General features: G+C 36.5%; 1 protein-coding gene across 1 annotated transcript in view; it reads left to right on the top strand.

Moving 5' to 3' along the window:
* Positions 1 to 26,766, top strand: part of USH2A (usherin) — a 990,439-nt gene that overhangs the window by 404,006 nt on the left and 559,667 nt on the right. The window contains exon 31 of the mRNA XM_072647832.1: positions 1,402 to 1,563. Coding sequence (XP_072503933.1) covers positions 1,402 to 1,563 — 162 coding nt within the window. The remainder of the gene's footprint in view (positions 1 to 1,401; positions 1,564 to 26,766) is intronic.

Consider the following 26,766-nt stretch of genomic DNA (forward strand, 5'->3'; position numbering starts at 1 on the left):
ACTTGGAACTTACAAATTATAGGCATACATTAAGGTTTTGAAAAGCTTACATTAAGAAGACAGCAAGAAGGAGAAAGCATTTTACAACTTGGTAGTTAACGATTTGCTCAACCACCAGCATGCATTGCTTCAAGAAGGAAAGGCTCTCAAATGATTTGAAGCATTGTTATGTAATATATTCCTCTTGAAAATGAAAATTGTTGATTTTTCCAACTGTCTGTATAAAATTGTATAGGAGACTTCACAGCTTTAGGAAGAAGAGAATTCTGCAAATGAGATAACATATGTAAAATGCTTTAAACACTAGAAATGTGCTAGCTATCATTCATTATTCAGAGCTTCTGATTATAGAGAAAACACTCAGCTATCTAAGGCATGAAAGAAGCTAAGGCGCACAAGAGTCCAGTTGAAGAAACTGGCTTAGATGGCTGAATTTTTTGTAATGCTTTTGTGGCTTTGTAACTTGACTCAAATATCTTTCTCTTACCTTGATTTTGTTACCAGCACTTCCCCTTTTCAATAAAAATGTCAGTTCTTCCAAGTCTGTCTTTTTGACACATGCTTTTAGTCATATACCTGTTTCTTTTAAGACCCTATGGTATTGTATTGTTGCCTTACCCTCTCTAACAAGGTCTACCTTGAGGTACCTTACAAGGTCTACTTGAGACGATATTAAGGAGACCGCTTCCTATCCTTCCAAGGATTTATCTCAGTATCCTTCACTACTGCTTCTGATTTTTCCCTCTGTCATATTCTGAGTCCCTGACTCTTCAGAGTTTGCTTCTCCTCAGTCATGATTCAAACACCTTCTCAAATTCTGCCTATTCCATGAATTCTTCCCCACTAACTGAATGAGAGATGATTTATTTGAACAGGTAATTCCTCTAACTCTATTTTTACTTACTACTAAAAAAAATACACCTCCACTTTCTTTGCTTATACATAATGTAAACTGTGTACATCATTACTTATTTTATGTTTACATTTGCCCAATATGTCTGTGGTTGTCTGTAAGACTTTGTCCTTTGTTAATATTTTATATCAGTATTTTCTTAGAATATAAGTTACTAGAGGGAAGGAACTGACTCTATTTACTTTGCTTTAATGAGATAACAGTCACAGATTACTCTTTAATGAATGCTTTGTGGAAATCAGGGCATGCCCATCAACTAACTGAACCAGGGAAAGCACTACCTATACATCCCCAATGAGCAAACTCATCAATTCAGGGCACTTATTATCATTGTTCCTTAAACAGTTACTGAAAGGTTGCCCAATAGTAAAGAATATTTCCATGAAAGCAGTCTAAGATTTCTTTAATGATTAATTGGGCTGGGTCTGCAAAGTTTAAATCTGAAAATCTAAAATCAAGTAATACTCTATAAATTTCTTTTTTTCTAGCTCCAGAAGAGGTTCAGCCACCAGAAGCCAAGTCTCTGCCTGACACTTTGATGCTGTTTTGGAGCCTGCCCAAAAAGGCAAATGGCATTATAACTCAGTACTCATTATATATGGATGACATGTTAATCTACACTGGACCTAGAGAAAACTACACTGTCACTGGTAAGTTGACTTTTTTTCCTCTCATGATTGTTAGTTTGTCTGTAATGTGCCTTCTCTTACTAGGATACTCTTGCTTATTTAATCCAATTGTTATCATATCTACGGTAATATTCAAATAATAAAAGTAATTGCTGACACATTTCAAAATGTTTTAAAAATATTATCTCATTTTATTCTCAAGATAGCTCTGAGAGGTAGGTTGTATTATTGCTATCCTTATTACAGATAGGAAAACTGAAGCATGGTAAGGTTGAATTACTTGCCCAGGGTCACACACAGTAAGAATCAGAAAGCCGAAATTAAACTTTGGACTTCAAGACTACGAATTCAAAGTTCAAACCTAAACTAAAGTTCAGTTAAACTGATGTTAAACACTATGTACAAGGCAGTGTTGTAGACTAAAATAAAGTTATATTCTTACAGGGCTTACAATCTACTGAGTTACGATTTAGTAGAGTGTACTAAGGATGTGTTTATGTAACGGTTCTCTGCTGGCCCCAGACTTTCTCTTTTATGTTTCCTTCTTGCTTCTTCTTTTCTCTTCCAACAAACCTTCCTATTTTCATTTCCCTCATATGCCCTCCCTGCCCTCATTGTTCTAGGTTTAAACTTGGAAATATGCTGAAACACAGAGAACCATAAGCTGCCTGACTCAACATCATAATAGCTTCAAATGCCAATGGTCCTGATTTACTCAAACCAACCAAATTCCAGTTCTATTCCATTAACACTTCAGCAATATGGGAATAGAGACTGCACAGGCCAGTTGAACATAGTAAAAAGTCTGAATTTCATTGCTTAAAAGAAATATAATACCCATTACATGATGTAAGAATAGTGCGTTTGAATAGATAAAATGAAGCTAAAAAGCAAAGTGGTGCGAACTAATTTTTAAATATATAATTCATAATAATCCTATTACATATATGGAATACTTTCTATTTTTAAGGGACTTTCATATAGCTTAGAGTGACTTTCATATAGTTTTCAAAAAGCTTGTACATAATGTGGAAAGAGTGCTGGCTTTTGAATTAGGAGGAAGGATCTCCATACATTAGTTAAATATCTTATACTGGTCAAAGAATGCCACTTTAGACCATTATTAATTATTTGATCTTGGGTCAGTCACTTTTACATTCTATTTATTCATACATAGAATTCAGGTATTAACACTTTTCTCTTCTTACCCCCAGAGTGGTGGAGAATAAAGTAATTTGTGAACCTAAAAATACTCATTTAGTTCTTACAGAATGTTGTGAGGTATAGAGATGATGGATATTACTTTATTGGTGAGAAAATTGTTGACACATTAAGGTTAACTGACTGGGCCAAGATCTCACTATTTAGTGTTTTTTTAAAATTAATTAATTAGTTAATTAATTAATTTTAAGTTTTCAACATTCATTTCCACAAAATTTTGAGTTCCAATTTTTCTCCCCATCTCTCCCCTTCTCTCACCCCAAAATGTTTTGTATTCTGATTGCCCCTTCCACCAATATGCCCTCCCTTCTAACACCCCCTCCCTTCCCTTATCCCCATCTTTTCTCTTGTCCTGTAGGGCAAGATAAATTTCTATACCCTACTACCTGAATTTCTTTTTTCCCAATTGTATGCAAAACAATTTTCAACATTTGTTCCTAAAACTTTGAGTTTCAACTTCTCTCCCTTCCTCTCATCCCACTCATCCCCACTGAGAAGGCAAGGAATTCAACATAGGCTATATATGTGTAGTTTTGAAAATGACTTCCATAATAGTCATGTTGTGTAAGACTAACTATATTTTCCTCCATGTCTCTTTTGATCTTGTCCCTCCCCAAGAGCGGCCCCTCCTCCAATTGCCCTTCCTTCCATCATCCCCCCCCCCCCCACCCTGCTTATCCCCTTCTCTCCTACTTTTCTGTAGTGTCAGATAGATTTTCATACCAAATTGAGTGTGCACATTATTCCTTCATTGAGCCAAATGTGATGAGAGTAAGCTTCAATTTTTCAACCTCACCTTCCCACTTTTCCCCCCATTGGAAAAGATTTTTTTTTTGCCTCTTCTAGGAGAGATAATTTGCCCCATTCCATTTCTCCCTTTCTCTTCCCAATATATTCCTCTCTTATCCCTTAATTTTATTTTTTTAGATATGATCTCTTCCTATTCAATTCACCCTGTGCACTCTCTCTCTCTCTCTCCCTCTCTTTCTCTCTCTCTCTCTTTCTTTCTCTCTACACACACACACACACACACACACACACACACATATATATATATATATAATATACGTATACATGTGTGTGTGTGTGTGTGTGTGTTGTTTGTGTCTATGATCCCTCCAACTACCCAATACTGAGAAAAGTTTAAGAGTTACAAATATTAGATTTCCATGTAGGGATGTAAACAGATCAACTTTATTAAGTCCCTTGTGATTTCTCTTTCCTGTTTACCTTTTCATGATTCTCTTGAATCTTGTGTTTCAAAGTCAAATTTGCTATTCAGCTCTGGTCTTTTCATCAAGAATGCTTGAAAGTCCTCTATTTCACTGAATGACCATTTTGCCCCCTAAAGTATTATACTCAATTTTTCTGGGTAGGTGATTCTTGGTTTTAATCCTAATTCCTTTGACTTCTGGAATATCATATTCCAAGCCCTTTGATCCCTCAATGTGGAAGCTGCTAGGTCTTGTGCTATCCTGATTGTATTTCCACAATAATTACATTGTTTCTTTCCAGGTGCCTGTAATATCCTCTCCTTGATCTGAGAACTCCAGAATTTGGCTGAAATATTCCTAAGAGTTTCTCTTTTTGAATCTCTTTCAGGAGGTGATTGGTAGATTCTTACAATATTTATTATGCCCTCTGATTCTAGAATATCAGGGCAGTTTTCCTTGATAATTTCATAAAAGATGATGTCTAGGTTCTTTTTTGATCATGGTGTTAAAGTAGTTCCATAATTTTTAAATTGTCTCTCCTGGATCTATTTTCCAGGTCAGTTGTTTTTCTAATGAGATATTTCACATTATCTTCCATTTTTTCATTTTTTTTGGTTTTGTTTTGTAATTTCTTGGTTTCTCATAAAGTCATTTGTTTCCGTATGTTCCATTCTAGTTTTTAAAGAACTACTTTCTTCAGTGAGGTTTTGAACCTCCTTTTTCATTTAGTTAATTCTGCTTTTTAAAGCATTCTTCTCCTCATTGACTTTTTGGACCTCTTTTGCCAATTGAGTTAGCCTATTTTTCAAGGTGTTATTTTCTTCAGCATTTTTTTGGTTCTCCTTTAGCAAGTTGTTGACTCACTTTTCATGGTTTTCTTGAAACACTCTCATTTCTATTCCCAGTTTTTCCTCCACCTCTCTTACTTGATTTTCAAAATTCGTTTTGAGCTCTTCTGTGGTCTGCATATTTATTTTGGAGGTTTTGGATGCAGAAACCTTGACTTTTATGTCTTCCCCTGAAGGTAAACATTGTTCTTTCTCATCTGAAAGGATGGGAGAGAATACCTGTTTACCAAGAAAGTAACCTTCTATAGTCTTATTTTTTTCCCTTTTTTGGGCATTTTTCCAACCAGTTACTTGACTTTTGAGTCCTTTGTCAAGAATAGGGTATACTCTGGGGACCTGTAAATTCTCAGCTCCTCCAACGTGGCACAATCAAGGTCCTGGCTTGTGGCTGAGATTCAGATCACCTGCTCAGTTCCCCCAGGGGCTTTAAACTGAGGCTTCAACAATGCTGGCTGTGGCCACTACCACTGCCACTGCAGCCACCACCTGGGGCACGGGCTAGGGGAGGACCCTGTTCCCTTGTCACTGAGGTAAAAAGCTCTCTCACTGACCTTTGAAGCTACCTCTAGTGTTTGTGGGTTGAGGGATCTGCAAATCTCTGCTGTTGCTGTTGGGGATTCCACCCCCAAGGCCTGCTCCTCCCAGTGTGCTGCCCAGGCTGGACTGTGCTCCACTGCATATCCGGTGCGACAGATCTTTCCCATTGACCTTCTAAGTAACCGTGGGCTGGAAATCTCCTCCACTCTGTCATTCTGTGTCTTCTGGTGCTCTAGAATTTGTTGAGAGTCTTTCTTTACAGGTATATTATGGGCTGTGGGGGAAGAGCTAGAGTATATGCATCTTTCTACTCTGTCACCTTGGCTCTGCCCCTGCCATTCTTCACCATTTAGTTTTTGTCAGGACTCAAACTGGGGATATTCATTGACTCTGATTGGAAAGTTTTCTCCTCTTTATATCTTGCAGCATATTCTAATACTCCAATGACTCTGTTCTCATTTATAAAAACAAGCTGTCCCATGATATGGCACACATTCCAGTTATGCTGGCCCATCCCATGTCTCACCATAAATTCACTCAAGGACATTCATCTATTCATCTAATCTAATATGATTAGAGCATGCAACTGTCCATTGGCTGTCCACAGAAAGGCAACATGGTACAGTATATAGAATGCTGGACTTGATATCAGAAAGATAAGACTTTAACCCCCATCTTAGATACTTATTGGTAGTGTGACCTTGGTCAATTATCTAAACTCTATGAGCCTCAGTTTTCATACCTATAAAATTGGGATAATAATAGCATCTGTCCTTCAGGGCTGTTGTGAAGGTCAAATGAGATGACGTCTATAATGTCCTTTGTAGATCTTCACGTTCTTTATAAATGTAAGGTATTTTATTATCAAATGTTTGTACAATGCCTGTAACAACAAGTACTTAATAGATGCTTGTTCATTCCTTCCTTCCTTCCTTCATTCTCTTTGGGTACCATCTTTTTCCATATGATTCTTTCTCTAGCGACATCCTTAACACTACTTTTCCTATATACCTCAGACATAAGACTCTATAGACAATTCTTTTTTGTTATGTATCTCTATGCCCTTTGGGCAATTTTTGACTTCATCAAGACCTTCCAATTAGTTATAATAAATTTAGTCTTTTAATATCAAATATATGTATACACACACACACACATATACATGCATACATGTAGACCTGTATACACATGCATTTATACATATATGCATACACATATATAATTTCCAGATGGAGAAAAATAATATTGGTTCAAGGAAATATAGATATGTAGAACCTATTATCTGGAAGAGACCTTAGAGATAATATTGTTCAACTCTCCAAAAGTTCTTAAACACTTTTGCAACTCTTAAAATGCATATTTGATAAGAATCATCTATATCATATTTGTTATTTTAAATACTTGATGAGTGTGGGCCAATGGTTTTTACTATATCTAATAAAGCACAGAAAATAAAACGGTCTAAAATCAATTGTATAAATCTGTCACTAGTTTCTATTCTATAAAAAACTGAATCCCAGAACTATGAAGAATTACATCCACATACAATGACAATATAATGGATAATGTAGGAATAAAAATAATTCATTACTTCTTCAGTAGTAAAGCATCTTCAGTGGTATCCTGGAACCCAACAGGACATTTCCTGACTCTGTGCCTTCCAATATCCTAAGCCTGAAATTCAGTCTTAATTCTCTTCCACTTCTTATCTTTCCTAAGTTTCTTTCAAGACCCAGCTCAGGTATCACCTTCTACGCATAGACTTAAACAATCCATACTTCTTTCCTCACCCCCCGCCCAATTTGTTCATCCTCTTTCCTTCCTCAAATGACGTTGAATTTATTTATTTATTATTTATGTACATGTTGTATACCCTCAGTAGACTAAAAATTCCTTAAGTGCAGAACAAGTTTGTTTTTCTTTCTTTTCATCCCTACTGCTTAGTATAGCTCCTTTCTCAACATGTTATCTGTAGCATTGAACTGAGTCACTGAACTGCCCTCTAGATTTTTCATAATTTAGGTTCTTTATATAGGTTAGGCTTTTATGTCACAGATTTGCATGTTTCCAGTTCTCCAACATCAGATTAAAAGTGTCCAAGAAAGCGTTGGTGCATTTGCCTCCTTATGACCTTAGGGAGATTTCTCCCTTTTCTTGATAAGGAAGAATCACAATAATTTTATGGCTCTAATTTATTCACTAATTCTGTCTTTCATCTTCCCATTCTCATATGACATCCCCCAAATACTACAAACCTTCAAAGTTTCCACAGCTAGGTATATGCCTTGTATTCTCTTGTCTGTAAGCAAAAGTAGGCCCTGTTCTCTTCAGTAAGTTTATCATTAAATGTGAGTGCTGCTAAGAGACCATCCTTCATAATGCTGATACCCTGAAGGGAAGATGTAGGTCATATTTTATAGCAGTCTTCCAACAAGTTAAAACGTATAAGTTTCTTCATTTTCTCTGACTAGCTATTCCAACCATTATGAAACACACAGGTCAGAAAGTGATCGAAAGAACTCTTTTCTACCATTTTCTTGATAGAAGTTATTGCCTGCTAGTGACCAAATGACTGTTTACAGGGATCATCAAATTAGAATTCAAATTGACCTTGATAAGTTTGATAAATGTTCCATTTTAACATATAATAAAGTCCAACAGGGACCAATACAAAGTGGTATAATTACAGATGACAAATTATATCTATACAAAATGGAAGATATAGGTTATGAACAAATATGACATTGAAAGATATGAAAAGCAAAATGAAATATATATTGAATAAGAATTTGGCAAGTAACTTTTTAGTGAGAGAGTTAATGCTATCAGAATTAGAAGATGTAAGGACTGTGATATAATCCTTCTACTCAGAAGAACACTGGTCAAATTCTACACTAATATTATAGCTAATTGGGAGTTGTTAATTTTATGAAAGATTTATGAGGCCTGAGTTAGACCAATGAAAATTATCAATGACTGAAAAATAACATCTATGAAATAGGGTTATTTAGCCAATAGCCAAAGATTCAAGTATTATAAAAAGATATAATAAAATTGAGCTTCAGGTAGATTGTGGTTTATTAAAATGAAACATGGATTTAAATGTGTTTTGAGTAATGTGAATAATCCCTTTACCCAAAAGGCAATCCCAAATTGGGGAAATACCCACAGAACAATGGCAATACACGTTTCCGTGTTCAAATATAAATGTGGCTTCTTAAATATTTTTAAATATTGTTAGTCCCTTGGAACTCTTCTAAACAGGAAGGCATTCAGCATACACATACAATCTGCATACAGAGTTCCCAAAGAAGGAAATTGCAAAATAACGGCAGATAAAGGACAGTTGGGAGGAGTAGGAAATCCTTAGTTGGGCCATCTGAGTGGGTTACTCCTGAGAAGAGTTGTCACAAGACAAAAATTAGTATTAGAAAAACATTGGCAGAGAAGAAATTCAGAGGGAAAAGGAGCTCAGGGCAGCTAATTAGGTAATCTGTGTCACAAGAAAAAAGGGAATAGAGAATAAGTAGAGAATAAAATCTGAATTGAGAAGGAAGAAGCTAGAATTTTAATCAGCTAAGTCTACATTAGGGGCCTAAATGAGAAAGTACCTTACTTCTCTGAAGACTAAAAGGTGACAGGGAGGAGGACTTTAGAGACCATACTGGGACAATAATAGTGGGAAAAAAATAGATTAGACAGTGAAACTTAAACTTAAGGATAAAGCCCTTGAAGAGCAGTCTTTGGATTAAAGAAGAGTGATACTAAGGAGAGAAAGAAGAGGATTGTTTAAAGTTTTAACACTTACCACATGAAATTAATTGTACTAATCTATTGCTTCAAGGAACAGAAATGGAAAAATTAGTGGAAGTAAAATGGAGATAGAGTTTGGCTTAATGTAATGGAAAATATTCAAATAGTTAGGGCTGCCTGAGAGTAGAGGGGCTTGCCTTTGGAAGTAGTGAGGGACTCATCTCTGGAAACACCAATCAAAAGATAGTTGATCATCTGGTAGGGATATTGTAGAAATAATCTTGTTATTGGATGGACTAGGTAGCCCCTGGCTGCAAAAACATTATGATGAAGCACCTGTATTTGACTTCAACTGTGTGTATGCACACTTGCCCACACACACGTACATGCACATATTTAATACATACATATACACGCATGCATACATGCACATGCATATACATACATAAGCGCATATATACCTTACATATATAGTTTGTATTTTCCCAATCCATGTTTATTCTAGTAACATGTAACCATGCGTTTGAACTGACTTATGTACTTTAATACAATGGACAAAGAGATGGCATAAGAAGGAGAATTGGGGGAATGCTAGGTTTTAGGAATATAATCTCTGATAGGAAAGATCTCTCCCATTTTTCCCCTGGCATGATAGCACTAAGGAGAGAACCTGAGATCTGTCAGTATAGAATCTACCCAGGGAATGGTATGTATCATTCTGTGTTTCATCACAGTGTTCATTTGAAGTTGATGCTGCTGATAGTGAATGTTTATCTAGCTGGAAAGATTAGGAAGGGTTTTCTAGTTCTTTACCCTCTATGCCCATGTAAAACTTGCCCTTTGGCTTGTAGGTTGAGCAATCCTATATGAAGTCTGGGACCATTTACAATGACATTCAGTGATCTCAAGAAATGCATTGCATTCCTTTGGCATTAAGCTATCTTTTTCTAAAGATATAAAAAATGGAACTAGACAATTCGATAGTTTAGGTAGCCTTCCTCCCATTTTTTAAAACCAGAGTGGGATATAAGCTTAAGACATCTTCCAGATTTATGTTTCTGATTTTGCCCTATTACTTCTGGCTAAAATCTGTCAAACCATGTTAAAAATTTCTTTGCTTTCCATAGCAGAAAAGTCTTTAAAGTTAGCATAATTTTTCCCCTTAAAGACTTGGAGTCCGAAGTAAGAGCTTTTTCCCTCTTCTACTCCTTTACTGTTTCCTCCTGTTAGACATTGAACTGAAATACTGTGTTTCCTTTACAAGAAGCAGATTGATTTTGCTGCCATAGAGTATACAGGTAAAAACTGAAAGCATTTCAAGTCAGAATCTACTTAGCATCATGGTGGTATGGATTTTTTCCTTCTCTTAAATATGAAGTATTAAAACTCAAAGGCATTTCTGCACCTTGAGTTAGTACAAAATATATTTAAAAATGCATACAGTTCAAATTTTTTGCCTTGCATAGGCCATAAGCTAGTAGTATGGTGGGTCAGTTCTGACACTGAAAAATGAATCCAGTTAGAGAACCTCCCGAAGGCTGTTGATGTTTGCTATAATAAATAGCGCACACTTTAAGTCAAACTTTTTCATTCTGTATTCAAAGGTAATGGATTTTTCGTAACCATAGTAACCTTGGTATATTTCTGGATAAATACATGAGGTATATACATTCTAGTTTTATTTTTGAATATAAACTACCACATTATGTGTTACTAATAATATGAAAAATAGGATGTAGGTTAGTATAATGACAGCTTAAACGAGTATGCATTTTTCTTCTGCAAAAAATAAATATTTATCAAAAGTATAGGTTCAATTAATTTTTCCCCAGTTTTGTAGTATTCTTGTAGTGCCATTTATCTTTTTTGCAGGATCTCCATTAATCTCTTATTTCTGTCCCATAACAAGATTTTTAAGAATTTTGAGGTAAAAACAATTGTGTTTCAAAGCTTATTATTAAAAACATTATCAAAAGATTGAAAGACCTATATTGGGATCACTACGAGAGGTTTCTGTGCACCATTTAACATGCATTTATACAAGGGATCTGTATACTGGTAGAAAGAAAAAAAAACTATTTAAGAAAATGTTCAGTGTGCCAGAGTTGTTGCAAAGTTCAGGTCAGATGGCATCCTGATTGATGATGACTATCCAAACTGTAGCCAACCTGAGCATTCTCATTTCAAATGAGCACCTGGAATTCCTTAAGAAGTTTGTGATAATGTTTCAGAAAACCAACCAAACTTTCAGATACTTAGGAATACTAAAATCTTGCGAAGCTAGAAAGTTAGACTAAGAATGGGGAAGGTCTGTGAGACCATGAGCACAACTTCTGCACTTCAACATTTTCTCTCCTTTTCTGAAATTAATCAAATTGTGATTGTTCAAGGGTGGATTATCCAGAGCAACATAGCCCCTACTCCTCCACGCCATTGTTCAGGGAACCTAAGTGCTAAAAAGAAGCTAGTAAGGGGAAGGAAATGGATTAGACTGGAGTAAATGTGCAAGTGTTTTTCAAAGTCAGATATTAATGACTTTAAATAATTTGTTTTTATCAGTCTTGGTTTCTAAATTCCTTTGGCCCAAATAATCAGAAAAAGGATAAAGAAATCACACAACTTTTTAAATGCCTTGTTATAATCTATAAAACCATCATTATGTCATACTCATTCTATGATTGACCTATTAGTGAATTATCATGAAAGTGATTTAATTTATTTTTCTATTTATATATGTCCCTCTTGATCTTGCAATTAATGACTTTTGCTCTATCCATTTAACATTTTTGGTTATTTAAAGCAAGGCAGTGCATATTATCTCTAAGATTTTACTTTAAATAATCTTTCTAAGGAATTTTGACAATGGTGAACTACAGTATTATAAGGGGAATTATATTCCTGGGGACTTTGCCAAACTGTGGTCTCTTTGTTTTGTTTGATTTTTCTGCTGTTATAAGACAATTTCACTCACACGACACACATTTTCCACTAGTTTTCCTTTCATTTTGCATATTTGAAAGACATAACACGTTATATTCAAATACTACCACTCTTACAAATTATAATAGACCTTAAATCTATTAACACTTATTTTCCAATCTGTAAACTGAAGCATTAATACAACATAGGGTTTGCAGAATTCCAGATAAGATGACTTCATCTAGTAAGTCACTATGTCTCTAATTACAACTAACACTATTACTTTCTGCCCCCTTTGTACAATTTATAATGTATAACATTAAGTTTCACAAAGTCTAAGAAATCTTAGGGCTAAAAAGGGGGGAAAAGTATAATCTGTTTTAAAGTATAATCTGTTTTAGACACCATTACTAAATTCCTAACCTTGTGAACAAATAAGCTAGAAGAGTTATTCAAAGCGTAGCTAAGCATGGGGTTCCTAGGTTAATGTGTATTGAATGCGTGTGCTTCTTTCTTTTTTTTCCCACCTCCTTCAAGAGCCATTTTTATTCAGTAATGGAGGGTCAAGTGAAATAAAATTGTCTCTCATAACTGCTTTAATGCCAATTGTACATTAGGGATGGTCGTTCATAAGATCAGTGATTCAGAGTTGGAATGGACCTTAGAGGTCATGTGGTCCAACACCCTCATTTTACAGATGAGGAAAGTGAAGCTCAGAAGGTTTGTGACCTGCCCTAGGTTATAGGTAGTAAATGGGAGAGTAAGGTTTCAAACCCAAGTCCTCTAATTAAAACATGAGTTCTTTTTAATTAAATTTTTATTTCAGTAAATAAAATTTTAATAAAAATTATTTTTATTAACTTCAATTAAAAATTAAGATGACATTCTCATACAAACTTGTAGTGGATTCTGTAAGTTTTACTAGTACTCGAAGAAGTGAAATGCACTATTTAGGTTATAAAAGTATTTGCTACCCCAAAATCACAGTGATCCATCAGTTATATTTTCTGTATTCTACTCTTAGGGAGAAAATAATTCAACATGTATCTAAAGGAATCTGAGAAAGGTAGAGCAAGAGCAGCTATAGGAGGAAGAATACTCAGTCTGGATTTCAAACTCTGTGGTCACAATCTAACTGTGTGATCTTGTGCAATTCATTTATTTCTCTTGTCAATTTCCTTGATTATAAAGTGAATAGTTTTGTATAGATAACCTCAGAAAGCCATTCTAAACTCTAAATTGTGTCCAGTATAAATACAGAACTGCAATTCTGAAAGAGATGGTCATGGATCAGAGAATGGATAAGTAGGGCCATTGGGAGACAAATAGAAAGAAGATTGTTACATTTGAAGAGAAGACCTTCTAAAAAGCAGAAGAAATCATTCAGTGTCTCTTTTGTTCTCATGATTTTATGGCCTATAGTTTCTAGGTGGTTTAAATAATATCTCCTCGGGTAGTTCATATAATATCAGCAGTCAAATACTGATAACAGCTGTCTGGGAGGCAAATTAATAGAGAACTATTTGGGAGATGAGGTTTGTCAACTTTTTTCCGATTTCCCTGAAAAATCTGACAATTGTGGTAATGTGTCAAATGTCTATGATCAAAATACATGTATATGTTGATACAGAATTTGAATTGTGGGTTGGAAATCTCTGTAGTATCTCAATCTATATTACTTAAGTAATATGGTAGATTTTATTTCTCTAGACCATGCATAGTCTAGTCCTATCAGACTGATAACTTCATAGCCTTGTACACTCATCATGCCCACTTCCATCTCTGTGCCTTTATATACAATGCTCCTTCTAGTTGGAACATTCTTCTTCTCTCTACCTCATCTAAATCAATATCAGTTCAATAAAAACTTATTAACAGCCTACTGTGCTCAGTGCTAGACACTGAACTAGACTGACCATATTTGAAAACCTGTTTCAAGGCCCATCTACTTTATGAAAGTTTCTTTGACTGTTTTGGCCCACATTTTATTCCCCCAGGATTTTTATACCACACTTCATTAGACCCATTGAATGTCAGAGTTGGAAGAGACTGAAGAACTCATCTAATCTTAGATCATGTTCCTTCATGCAGATACCTGGACAATTCAAGGATGCCTCCATTGTCCATCTCTATAAAGGTAAAGGGAACATATTGTCCTGTGACAATCACAGGAGGATCTCTCTCTTAGTCATTGCTGGCAAAATTCTTGCTATAGTCTTCCTTAATACACTGATCCTTCACCTGGAAAAAGGACAAATACCTGAGAGCCAGTGTGGATTCAGAAAAGGCCGAGAAGCAGTCCATATGGTGTTTGCTGCCCGACAGTTTGAGGAAAAATGCCAGGAGCAGAACAGAGGTCTGTACACAACGTTTGTATATCTGACAAAGGCCTTTGACACTGTTAGTCATGAGGGCTTATGGAAAATTATGTCAAAATTTGGTTGCCCAGAGAAGTTCATCAATATTGTACATCAATTTCATGATGGCATGTTTGCCCAGGTTCTAGATAATGGACAAAGCTCTTGTGCCTTCTCAGTCACCAGTGGAGTGAAACAGGACTGTGTGCTTGCTCTCATGCTTTTTAGCATGATGTTTTCAATCATGTTGACAAATGCTTTCAATGAGGATGAACACGACATTAAGGTTAACTACTGTACTGATGGTAAGTTCTTCAATTTGAAAAGGCTACAAGCCAAGACCAAAGTGGAGGGAGTGTTGGTGCATGATTTTCTGTTTGCAGATGATTGTGCACTAAATGCAGCCTCTGAAGCTGAGATGCAACAAAGTATGGATCAATTCTCTGCTGCCTGTGCTAATTTTGGCCTAATAATTAATACCAAGAAAACACAAGTGCTCCATCAGCCACCACCACACCATGCATATGTGGAACCATTGGTTATAGCAAATGGAGAAGTTTTGAGTACTGTGGATAAGTTCACTTACCTTGGTAATGTACTTTCCAGGGATGTACACATTGACAATGAGGTTGATACACATGTTGCCAGAGCTAGCTCAGTGTTTGGGAGACTCTGAAGATAAGTTTGGGAGAGAAGAGGTATTAGACTGACTCTCAAACTGAAGGTCTATGGAGCTGTTGTGCTGACCTCATTGTTATATGCTTGTGACACATGGTCAGTCTACCAGCTCCATGCCAAGAAACCAAATCACTTCCATTTGAACTGTCTTAGGAAGATTTTGAGGATCACCTGGCAGGATAAGTTACCAGACACTGAAGTCATTGCTCAAGCTGAACTGCCAAGTATTCAAACTATACTTCAGAGAGTGCAACTCTGATGGACTGGCTACGTTGTTTGAATGCAAAATGTATGCTTGCCAAAAAGACTATTTTATGGGGAACTCACATGGGGCAGGCAATCACATGGTAGCCAGAAACAATGATACAAGGACAGTCTCAAGGTCTCTCTCAAGAACTTTGGATTTGACTGTGCAGCATGGGAAACACTGGCACAGGACTGCTCAGCATGACATGTCCACATCAAAAAGGGTGCTGTGCTCTCTGAGCAAGGCAGAATGGGGCAGCACAAAGTAAACAGAGAATGCACAAATTTGGGATATCTACCCCAAATATTCACACAGATGATCTGTGCCCAACCTATGGTAGAGCATTCCGAGCTTGTATTGGTCTGATCAGTCACAGTCAGACACACTGAAACTTGACTTTATCATGGTGTTGTCATTTTGGTCCTCTTCGAAGATGAAGGACAATAACCAATCACCTGGACAATTGCATCAGTGGAAAATTCAGCCATACTTTCTTCTTCTCCAGGTGGTCAGGAGGTACAGTGGATAGAGCACTGGGCCTGGTGTCAGGAAGACCTGAGACCAAATATTGTCTTGGACACTTAACGAGGTGCTGATGTAATGAAAAGGACACTGATTCTTAAAAACATGAGTTGTGGGTTCAAAGCTTGGTTCTGCTACTTATTACTTATAAATGACTTTGAGTAAATAACTTACCTCAGTGAGTCTAAGGTCTACATCTTAGTCTGTCCTTCACATCTACCCATCATAATGGGAGATTTCTACATAGGAAATGATACTATTGATCTTATTGATCAATTGATATGAATTGGTACTCCAGTACTTCCCATTTTCTCAATCTACTCAAGCCCCACATCCTATTATACCTACCTCTTAACAAATGGCTATACCTCTGATCTTGCCATCACCCACAAGTATTCCACTTCCATGTTAATTTTGAAATTCCTTTATCTGATTATAATCTATGATGATTCCATCTTTCCTTTTATCTTATGTACATGAGGTCCGTTCTTTCCTTTTATCCATTCCTTCTACTTTTCTCTTCTTTCACCCTGATACTGCCCTTACTTGTCCTTCCCTATCTTAGTGAATCAGTTCAGTTCTTAGCTCTACTCTGCTCTCAAATCTCTTGTCTCCTAGTGATAGAACCATTTGTGCTTTTTTGTGCTCTAACCCCAGATTACTCCTGACAGTTACCTCCTTCATTCCTACTCACATGCTCCTGAACAGAGCTGAAGCAAATGATGAAACTGTGGTAACTATATCTGCTACAATTTTATGTCACTGAACCTCAACCAGGCCCTTACTGCAGCAAGCCAAGCCTTTTACACTTTGCTAATCAATTTGCTCTCCTTTTCCAAACATTTTCATTTTCCCTCAAGCTTTCTTAGCAGTCCCAGCCCCACCCTATCAAGTGAGGAACTAACCTCATATTTCACCAAAAGTGTTGAAGCCATTTGCTGAGAGCTCAGCCTTCCCCATTCACCCCCTTTTCAGATCATTCAGATATCTTTCTCCCACTATCTTTCCCTTAGCTCCAGACTTGATTAAGAAGTGGCCCTTGTACTCAGCTCAAATAACACTTTCTACATTTTTCAAATGAGATAATAGTTATAAAAGCTACTTAGCTTGTGCCTGGAACACATTAGTCACTACATAAATGCTTATTTACTGTATTTAAATGCAGGAGACCTTTGCCTGGGGGGAAAGGGTCCTACTTCTCCCTTCCCCCATAATCAGTAGTGACTTTACCTTTCAGATTACTTACATTTCTCTGAGTATATCTAGTATATAACCAGTTATTTACACACTGTATCTCTCATTACAAAATAAGGTCCTTGAAGGCAGATATAGTGTGTTTTTTACTTTCTTTGTAACCTGAGTGCTAAGCATAGTGTCTAGCACTTAGTTTGTGAAAAAAATTCTTGCTGATGGAATGAATGAATGATTGGTTTATTAAGTGTGCCCCTGGAGAAGTCACTTAATGTCTCTTGGCTTACTTTTTCTGTTCTCTGAAAACTGAGGAGATTGTACTAGAGCCAGTCAAAAACAAACTCCCAAACCGGAAGAAGTTTTACAAAGGTTTTTATTAGGTCATTTGGCACAGGAGAGAGCAAGCTCATCTCACTCTCTGTGAAATTTATAATATATAGAGTTTAAATAGGGGCGTGAGGATAAGCAGCTGATTTGGCTGACACTAATAGTTGGGCAGTTTCCAGAAAAGACTGATGTATATCATACATTGAGATGTGTATCAGAGATAAGTATAAATATTCAATAAAATTAGAGCAAACCAAAACATAAGCTACCGGGGAACCAAAAACGCAAGCTATAGGTAGCCCCAAAATAAGACCTTAGTGGGATCTAAGCATTCCTTGCAGTGGATTCCAGTTTCCTTGAGGGGTCTCTGAGGTTAACCTGACCTCTATGGTATGTTTGGGCTTAGACAATCTATAGCTACATAAATAACAAAGTATTTTCCCTACACTGGATGGCCCCTGAGCCCCATTCCAATTCTTGAGCTTATCATCTGTAATTCAAAAAATTATTTGTTGTTGTTGTTGAGTTGCTTCAGTTACGGCCTACTCTTTATGACCTCATTTAGGGTTTTCTTGGCAAAGATACTGGAGTAGTTTAGCATTTCCTTCTGCAGCTCATTTTACTGATGAGGCAACTGAGGCAAGCATGGTTAAGTGCTTGGAAGTGTCTGGGACCAGACTTGAACTAGACTTCAGTTCTAGTACTCTATCCACTGTGCCACCTAGCTGCCTAATATTCATAGTATGATAGAAAGAACCCTGGAGTTACTGTTAACCTATGTGTACATCTCACCTCTAACACATATTGCAACGGTGACAATGGGCAAGTTATATAAACTTTTTGGCCCTTAGTTTCTTCATCTGTAAAAAGAGGGAGTTGTTCTCACTGGTCTTTGAGGTCCCTTCCATCTCTAAATCTCTGATTCTGTGATCTCTCAAATGAGAGCGAGGTTGGAGTTTGAACCAAATGTTCTCTAATCTTTTCACCTCTAGAGCCTATGATGAGCCTATGCATCTAAATGTAGATTTGCACATATACTCACAAGTCCTAATTTAATCCCACCCCTCTGAGTGTAGTAGGGAAGTTCTCTTCATAGCTTCTGGATTCATTTCTTTTAAAAAATAGACTGTATAAGAGTGACAGGGAGGGTGGAGGTAGATATGGAGATGTTTGGGGGACAACCAGCACAGAGATTTCCTAAATGTCTATAAATTCATCAAAATTATATCAGTCATCTATTTTTCACAAAATTAAATTAAGAATAAAGAGTGAGGCATATTAAGACACTTAGGTACTGTTGCTCCTTTTTCTTTATAATTTTTTTATTAGTTCTTATGTATGTTTAACACAACTAGAATTTCAGGTTGACGAGGGCAGCATTATCCTTCCAGTTATCCTCTTTTGCAAACTCAGAGTCACTTTCCATCACCCCTTAACCCATATTCTATATATAAGACAAGTCTTGTTTATTTTACCTTAGCAACTTCTTTATCTGCTCCCTTTTCTCATACTTGTACATAAAACTCTTCTCCCAAGGTCAGGAGCTCGTGGTCTTTCACCTGGATGCATCGCATTAGCCTTCTAATTGGTCTCTTTGTTCCTAGCCTGTCCTTTTGCCTTTCTCATCTCCAAATGAGCCTTTACACAGCTGCCAATTGAAAGGTCTAAAGCTCAAGTAGGACCATGTGCCCTACCTGCTCAAAAAGCTTCCAGTGGTTCCTGATTGCCTCTAGGGTAAAATACAAATTCCTCTGTTTGATATTTAAAGCCTTTTGTGACATGACTTTAGTCTACCATATCCAGCTTTCCTATGCATGTCCCCTTCATTTACTATGCAGTTCAGACAAACTAGCTTATTTGGTGTTCTTCACATAGGATAGCTTAGTGTAGTGCTAGGCTTGGGGTCAGGAAGACCTGAGTTCAAACAGGACCTCAGAACCTTACTAGCTGTGTGAGGCTGGACAAGCCACTTCACCTCTGTATGCCGCAGTTTCCTTAACTGTAAAATGGGGGATAGTAATAGCACCTGCCTTGCGGGGTTATTGTGAGGATCAATAAGATACTATTTGCAAAGCCCTTAATATAGTGCTTGATACATAGTAGATACTATTGAAATGCTTGTTCCCTTCTCCTTTTATTTCCATCTCTGTACTTTTGCACAGGCTATCTTCCTATGCCTGGAAATTCACTCCCTCTTTATTTCTGTTTCTTAGACTCCTTCTTTTCTTTTAAAGCTCAGTTCCAGTACAACCTCTTACATGAAGCCTTTCCTGATCTAATAGCTACTAGTCTCTTCACTTCCCTTAAATTTACTTCATATAAATTTTGCCTTTCATTAACTGAGGATATGTGTAAGAAGTGTTTCATTTTTGTTTCTTTATCCCTAGCACAGAGCCTGGCACATAATGTAGGGAAGGTAACGAGGAGGAGATTTGTGATTTTATAGGGACATAGAACTCCAGCACTTAATCATCTTAGAGACCTGGGGACACTGAGTGAGAGGTTAAATGATTTTTGGAGGGTCTCACATGCAAGTAGCAGAATTTGAACCCAGGTCTTCCTGGCTTTGAGGACAGCTCCCTAATCTTCTTTGCCATGGTGCCTTTCTAGCACATGGCTAATATTTAATAAACATTTGTTGAAAAAATTGACTTAGAAATTGGGCTTTCTCTTACTGTTTAAAATGAATGAGAAAAAAAAAAACTGAATTTATGCATGGACCTTTTAGACTCTTTGCCCCTACAACTATAATACAGAATTTATTACAAAATACAGACTTCCCTTGCAAATAGTCCATCCTCAAATTAATATGTACTAGGCAAGAATGGACAAGACTGAACTGATACAGTTGTGTCATTGACTATGCAAATGTAGGTTCCAAATCAAAGGGCAAATGACTTTGAACTTCAGATGGAAGCATCTAATCAATTGGACTTAACAATACAGATGCAAAGCATGGGGGAGGGGATGGAGAGAAAAGCATTATGTTTATTTGTTAGCAGCTCTGTTGTATGATCTTTTATTGCTGTGCATTAGTGCAGTGTTAAATAAAATCTGCTTATTTAAAATCCTTTTAAATAGTGTTTAAATATTTCCTGCTGATACAACCTGCTAACGTAGTTATCCTTGCTACAGATTTCAGTTAACCTTGTCGCAGATACTAAGCCTGAAGCTACATAGATTTTTAGGGGCCTTGATTATGGAGTAAACCTAATGGTGTCATTATAAAACCACAGCTGGACAAGCTTTAGTGTCCTTGTTCTTCTATCCGATTTAGATAACTCGGCATACTCGAGGAGAGCTCTGCTAACTGACCCTGAGCTCTCAGGCTATTAGGGTACCATTTTCTAAAAATATGAGTCAAATTATGGGCAGAAAGGGATTAATGCCTCTAAAGCTGTAACTTGCATAGAAATGTATCCTGTGCACAGAAGTTGGGGGTAATTTAATACTAATGGATCAACCAAAAGAGAAACATCCACATTGGTGATGGGGACTTCAGTTTAAACTCTTGTCTCATGCCATGCTGTTGTCAATATATTTCACTGTTTTGCAGGCAGTACTCTTTAGTCATTCAGCTTTCTGTAGGATTTCATTTCTTTGATATCTGAAGTTAAAAGCTGCATTTTTAAAAATTATATCTTCTTATTATGTATAGAAAAAATTAATGCACAGGGAGACTTAGGTTACTTACTGCCTTGAGTAGGGCAATGAGTCAGTGATGGAACTTGGAAGAAAATCAAATTCTTTCTCTCCCACTGCAGTCCATCTACTTGACTGTGCTGCCTCACATTAGAAATGAGTTATTTTAGAGTATATTTTATTTGGTTTGTGCCAAGAATTTGAATACTTGAAAAGCAGTGATTAGTAATTAGATATTCATTCTGGACTCTAAAAAACAAATACATTTCTTTGGCTCACTTTTACTGCATATTGAAACCTTATAAATAAAGGAAATTGCTGCCAACTGCTTCTCTACCTTCTTCTCCACTCCTTTTGTGAATAGGGATCATACCTTAAATGTTATTTCTTTAAAGAATATACTTATATACTGCCCTCCTTTCCTCCTTCCTATCAAACCATCCTCATAATCTGAAAGCTATTTATTTTTTTGAACACTATTCTGGGAGGGTGCTGTTTCTTTACTATCCTTTTCTATCACAGCTTCCTCACTACCTTTCAAACAATGAATCAAGGAGAGCACCCACTCTAATTAAATCTTCCATGTTCTACACCAGAATATTGGCCCACAGGAGTCTTAAAACTAATTTAACAGTGGCTAATTAAGCACTGTGAGTTTATACTTTGATTTACAAAATAAGGATCTTCTTTTGTTCTATAATATAATAATATAATATAACAATATAATATGAAATCCTGGAACTTTATAGTACCAAAGCATGCTACAAAAATGAAGAACCACTAAGACTTTCTATCAATTCTTACCCAAATATCTCAAATCAATCTAATGATATGGATACGCTATCATTGGTGTATTATATATACTTTGAGATTGTGATCGATCTATGAGCTTATTGATATAGGCATTTTCCTTGCATATATCTTCCCATCCTGTGTTATTCTTTTCCATATTCATTGTCCACAAATGGAGAATATGCCCAAAGTATTAGAGGACCACTGTTGGTTTTAGGGTAGCTGGGTGATAGAATGGATAGAGTGATAGACCTGGAAGCAGAAAGACCTCAATTCAAAGATGGCCAAGATGACCTTAGAGTTCAACTGTTTGACTATGGGAAAGCAATTTAACCTTTCTCAGACTGTTTCTTCAATTGTAAAATGGAGATTTTACCTCAAAGATTCAAATGAGGATCAAATGACATATTTTTAAAGTGCTTTGCACAGTATTCGGCACATAGAAATTACTTAACGAATTCTAGGTTTCTCCCTTTCTTCCTCTCTCCCTTACATTCACCCTCTCTCTGTTTTTCTCTTCCTTCCATTCAGCCTCCCTTTTTCTTCCTTTCCCTTCTTTCCTTCCTCCTTCCCTCCCTTCTTTCTCTTTCCTTCTCTTTCCCTGCCTCCTTCCCTCCCTTCCTTCATCTATGTTAAGGGTAGTGCTTGGGCTTCCCATCTTTAATTTTTGCTATATGATAGGTCCATTCTCCTCTTTAAAAATAATAATGTCTTATAATTAACTTTTTATGCATAAGTCATCAATAATATTATGCTTCGATCTGTTTATACATATGACTCACCAAGTGACTTTTCATTGCCATTTTAGTATGTTTTTCTAATTCTTCTGAGATTGATAGCTGTTTTCCATGATTTATAGCCATATAGCATCACTGGAATAGTATTAATTTTAAAATATAGAGCTTTATACCAACAAATTATTTGGGATTTTTGAAAAAAAATTGAACCAAAATTTCCAAAATGTGATTTGGCTAAATCTCCTCCTTCTTAGTTTTCATCAGAACCTATATAGTACACAGATGCATGAAAATATACACTCATGCATAAACAAAACAAATGGACAAAGTCAATGGATTTTTCCATCCAGTTGAATATCATAATATGAATTTTGGGTGTTTTATATACTTTTAATTTTTTTCCAGTGTGAATGACTAAATGTGATATCATTAAAATTGTTATGAATTTAATGGAGGAGAATTTGAAATTTTCTAGTACTTGAAGCTTTTAGAGTGATTAAAGGAATGCTTTTTTTGAGCTTTAGAGAATTGGTGATCACTAAGAGACATAATGACTCCATCAAAAACAGCTCATGCTAGACTAACATAATTTCATTTTAATTTTGGACAAGGCTACTAGATTACCAGTTCTGGCAAATGGTATAGTCATAGCATATCTATATTTCAGCACAGCCTTTGACAAAACCTTATGTTATCCCAAATCCCAGATGTCCTCCCCCCATCCCTCTGAAATGAATTCTTCGTTTCATCTTCCCAGCCTCCTGGATTTACAGGCTTCTTTCAATTCTCTGCCAAAATGCCATCTTTTTCAAGTTTTTCCTGCTCCTTTTTAATTCTCTAATATAGCTTATATTTATGTGGTTGACACAAAATTGTTTGTGTCAACTAGACTGTAATACCCTCTAGACTGTAAGCTCCTTGAAGGCAAAAATTATTTGTGTTTTTCTTTATATCCCTAACACAGTTCCTGGCACTTACTAGATGTTTAATAAATGCTTATATACTTGATTTGTCTATCCTTGTGGAAAAGATGGAGATCTAAGTATATGATTAAGTGGATTCACAACTGATATAATAACAGGACCAGAAAATAATCATTAATGGATAGTGAATAAATTAATTGATGGAATCAAGATCCAAAAAAGATCCAAAAAGATCTTGATAAGCTAAAGTGATGGGATGAATTTAATAAAATGACATTTATTAGAGATGTATGTAACATTATTAGGGTTCTAAAAATATGCCTTATGAATATAATATGAGAAGACTGTATCTAGGCTAGTTCATCTGGTAAAAAGAACACACATCCTGAGGTTTTTAGTGGTTTAGAAACTCAAAATTAATCAACAGTGTGACATGGAAGTCAACAACTTCCTGGGGCTGCATTGAGACATATAGTGTCAATGACAAGTTCATTGAGAAAAACTAAGAGCAATGGGTAGAATTTGCACAGCATTTCACTTAGAGTTGCTGTAAGGAAATTTTTTTGAATAATTAGAGATATTGAGAAGTAGAATGTGCTGTATTATGAGGTTGTAAATCATTCCCATTAGAGATCTTTGAATGGTAGATGATTGCTTGTTAGGGACAATTAAAGGATCTTTTCATTTGAAGCCAAAATGGACTTTATTGATCATGCAAACCATTCCCCTAATTTTACAAATGAGGAGGGTAAGATCCAGAAAGGAAATGACTTGAGTATGGTCGCTTAGCAAGTAGAAGCTGTGGGTTTGGAACCCAGCTACCCTGACTTTAAATCCAATGTTCTATCTCCTATACTTTGCTGCCTTTTTGTAGAGATGATTCCTGTTCAGATATGGGCTGGACTAGAGGACCTTAAGGGATCCCTTCCAACTTGATTCTATGAGCCTTGAATATAGGAGCATTTGGAGAATACACTCCATTAGAAGGGAATCCTGCTAAGTTTAGACTCCATGCAGAACATCCTTTTTGACTCAGGTGAGCTTATATATTACAGTCACATTTTTTTTGACATTAATGCACAGCAGATTTTTGAACTCAATTCTCCTTGTAGTCATATCTTTCATTTTATATTCTACTAAAGAAACAATACTACACCTAGACTGATATTTTTCTCAGTCAATAAAACCAAAGAAATGTAAAGCTGTAGTTTAATGGAAGCCTGCCTCACAGGTTCTGTTCAAAGAGAAGAACAAAAGAGAACTGGTCCACAACGGTACCCAGATACCTCATTTCATGGGCATCTAGGTGGTACAATGGATATTGCACTGGTTCTGATATTAGGAAAACTTGAGTTCAGATCTAACCCCAAACACTTACTAGCTATAAGATACTGAACAAGTTATGCAACAACTGTTTGCCTCAGTTTCCTCAGAGTTGTTGTAAAGGACCTCAGCAACATGAATTCATTATTTCCTCCAGGTTCATTCAATAGCACATGAGCAAAGAGGAAGATGGTAAGAGAAAGTCTGGGTGGGGGGCTTGGAAAGAAGTAACATGGTATAGGACAAAGGAATTTGAGAATAGATAATAGTGAAACATGGAAGTAAGTAAGTATGTGGTCAAGAAAGGGAAGGGATGAAACTAAAGCCAAAGTAGGGGTAAAAGTCTGGGCATATATTGAGGAGTAGAGAGATGGGGGAATCATTCCCAATAGTGTTGGGGTCAGACTAGAATGGCTTCTGAGGTTCTTTCCAGTTCTTCAACTCATCCTATGATTGGAGAGCTCAGTGAGAAGGATGATGAGGTTTATAAGGAGTGATATGTAAGAAAAGATCAATTAGAAAGTTACAATCAAATAAATGATTATCAGATTTATCATTCTTAGCAGTGCTATTCTTGTTAGTCCTGAGAAAATGAAACCAGACATGTGGCTGAGATAGGGTGAAAAGAGTAGTTGATGAGGGTTGGGAATAAGGAACATAGCAGGTCAAGGTGGTTGAACACCAACATGTAGGATGAAATTCCCCAGAATATTGGCAGGGGGAGATTGGAGAGGAAAATTGTGAGCTAGGTACCAAATTAAGATAAAAGGAAGAGCAACCTGGGAGATGGTAGGAAACGGCCACCAGGATCTGGACTGGTTGTTGCATCTGGATAGAGTGAAGCTCTGATGGATTGCTGTATGATGGCAGCAGGAGGATTCTAAGTGGCAGTAGGTGGCAAAGAGTATGTTGTCTCCCTCTATAGGAACTATAGGAAGTACAGGAAGGAGTGGAAAACTAGTTTAGGAAAGATCATTTCATAGGTGATGAATGCTTCCTGAGGTTTGCAAAGCCCTTTACATACATTATCTCATTTTATCCTCATAATCACCTGGGAAGACAGGTGTTCTTAATTTTCATTTTACATATGAGGAAAGATGAAGCAGACAAACGTTAAATGACTTGGACAGGGTCATAGAAAGCTGGTACGTGTCTGACTGGATTTCAACTCAGGTCCTCCTGACTCCACATCCAGCCTTCTGTCCACTGCACCAACTAGCGCCTTGTGACATGTCCACATGCAAGTATAATTTGACCACTGTATATGAACGTACAAAGTGCTTTTAGAGCAGATGAGATTGCATCATTTTTTCTAGGAAGATGAAGAAGCACCAATGGAAGTTTTGACTTGACTAAGGTTATGAAGACAATTAGCATTATTAGGTAGGTCCGGCATGCAATATCTTGGCTTCCCTCTGTTCATGACTAGGCTGAAATTCTTATATCAATCCGGTAACTTATGGACTGAGGATGATAGAACAAATCCAGTCAGAAGTTTCTGACTCAGGGATGGGTCACAAGTTTGAGATTTCTCATCTGGAGCTACAGATGGTTGTCAGGGATACAAAGTGCTGAGAAGCAGAGGCAGTGTCATGATGAAAAGCAAGAGTATAAAACAAAGATCAAAAAGAGTTTGCTAAGGGATTGAAAAAATGTTGTCTGGGGTTCAGACCAAAGGTTTCAATGCTAGGATAACACAGAGGATCAGAGAACCATAAAAAAAAGACACAATTTGTAGCACTCTATGTCTTTGTGGTTATGTGTACACTTTTATAGTCAGCAGTATAAGGTCATCCTTGATTTCTAGATTCTTCTAAATGAGCTGGAACACCATATTACCGCCATCAGAGGTTGTTACCCTGGAAGCTATCTTTAAGAAACAAAGAATACCTATCACATTTTTTCATTAGGAATCTGGAGGAGGTATATTTTTGTAAAGCAAAACTGTGATGAAAATTATCTTTACCTGTACTATTCCAGTTGGTACCATAAG

The sequence above is a fragment of the Notamacropus eugenii genome, chromosome 2 (genome assembly GCF_028372415.1).
Source record: "Notamacropus eugenii isolate mMacEug1 chromosome 2, mMacEug1.pri_v2, whole genome shotgun sequence".
Taxonomy (NCBI): domain Eukaryota; kingdom Metazoa; phylum Chordata; class Mammalia; order Diprotodontia; family Macropodidae; genus Notamacropus; species Notamacropus eugenii.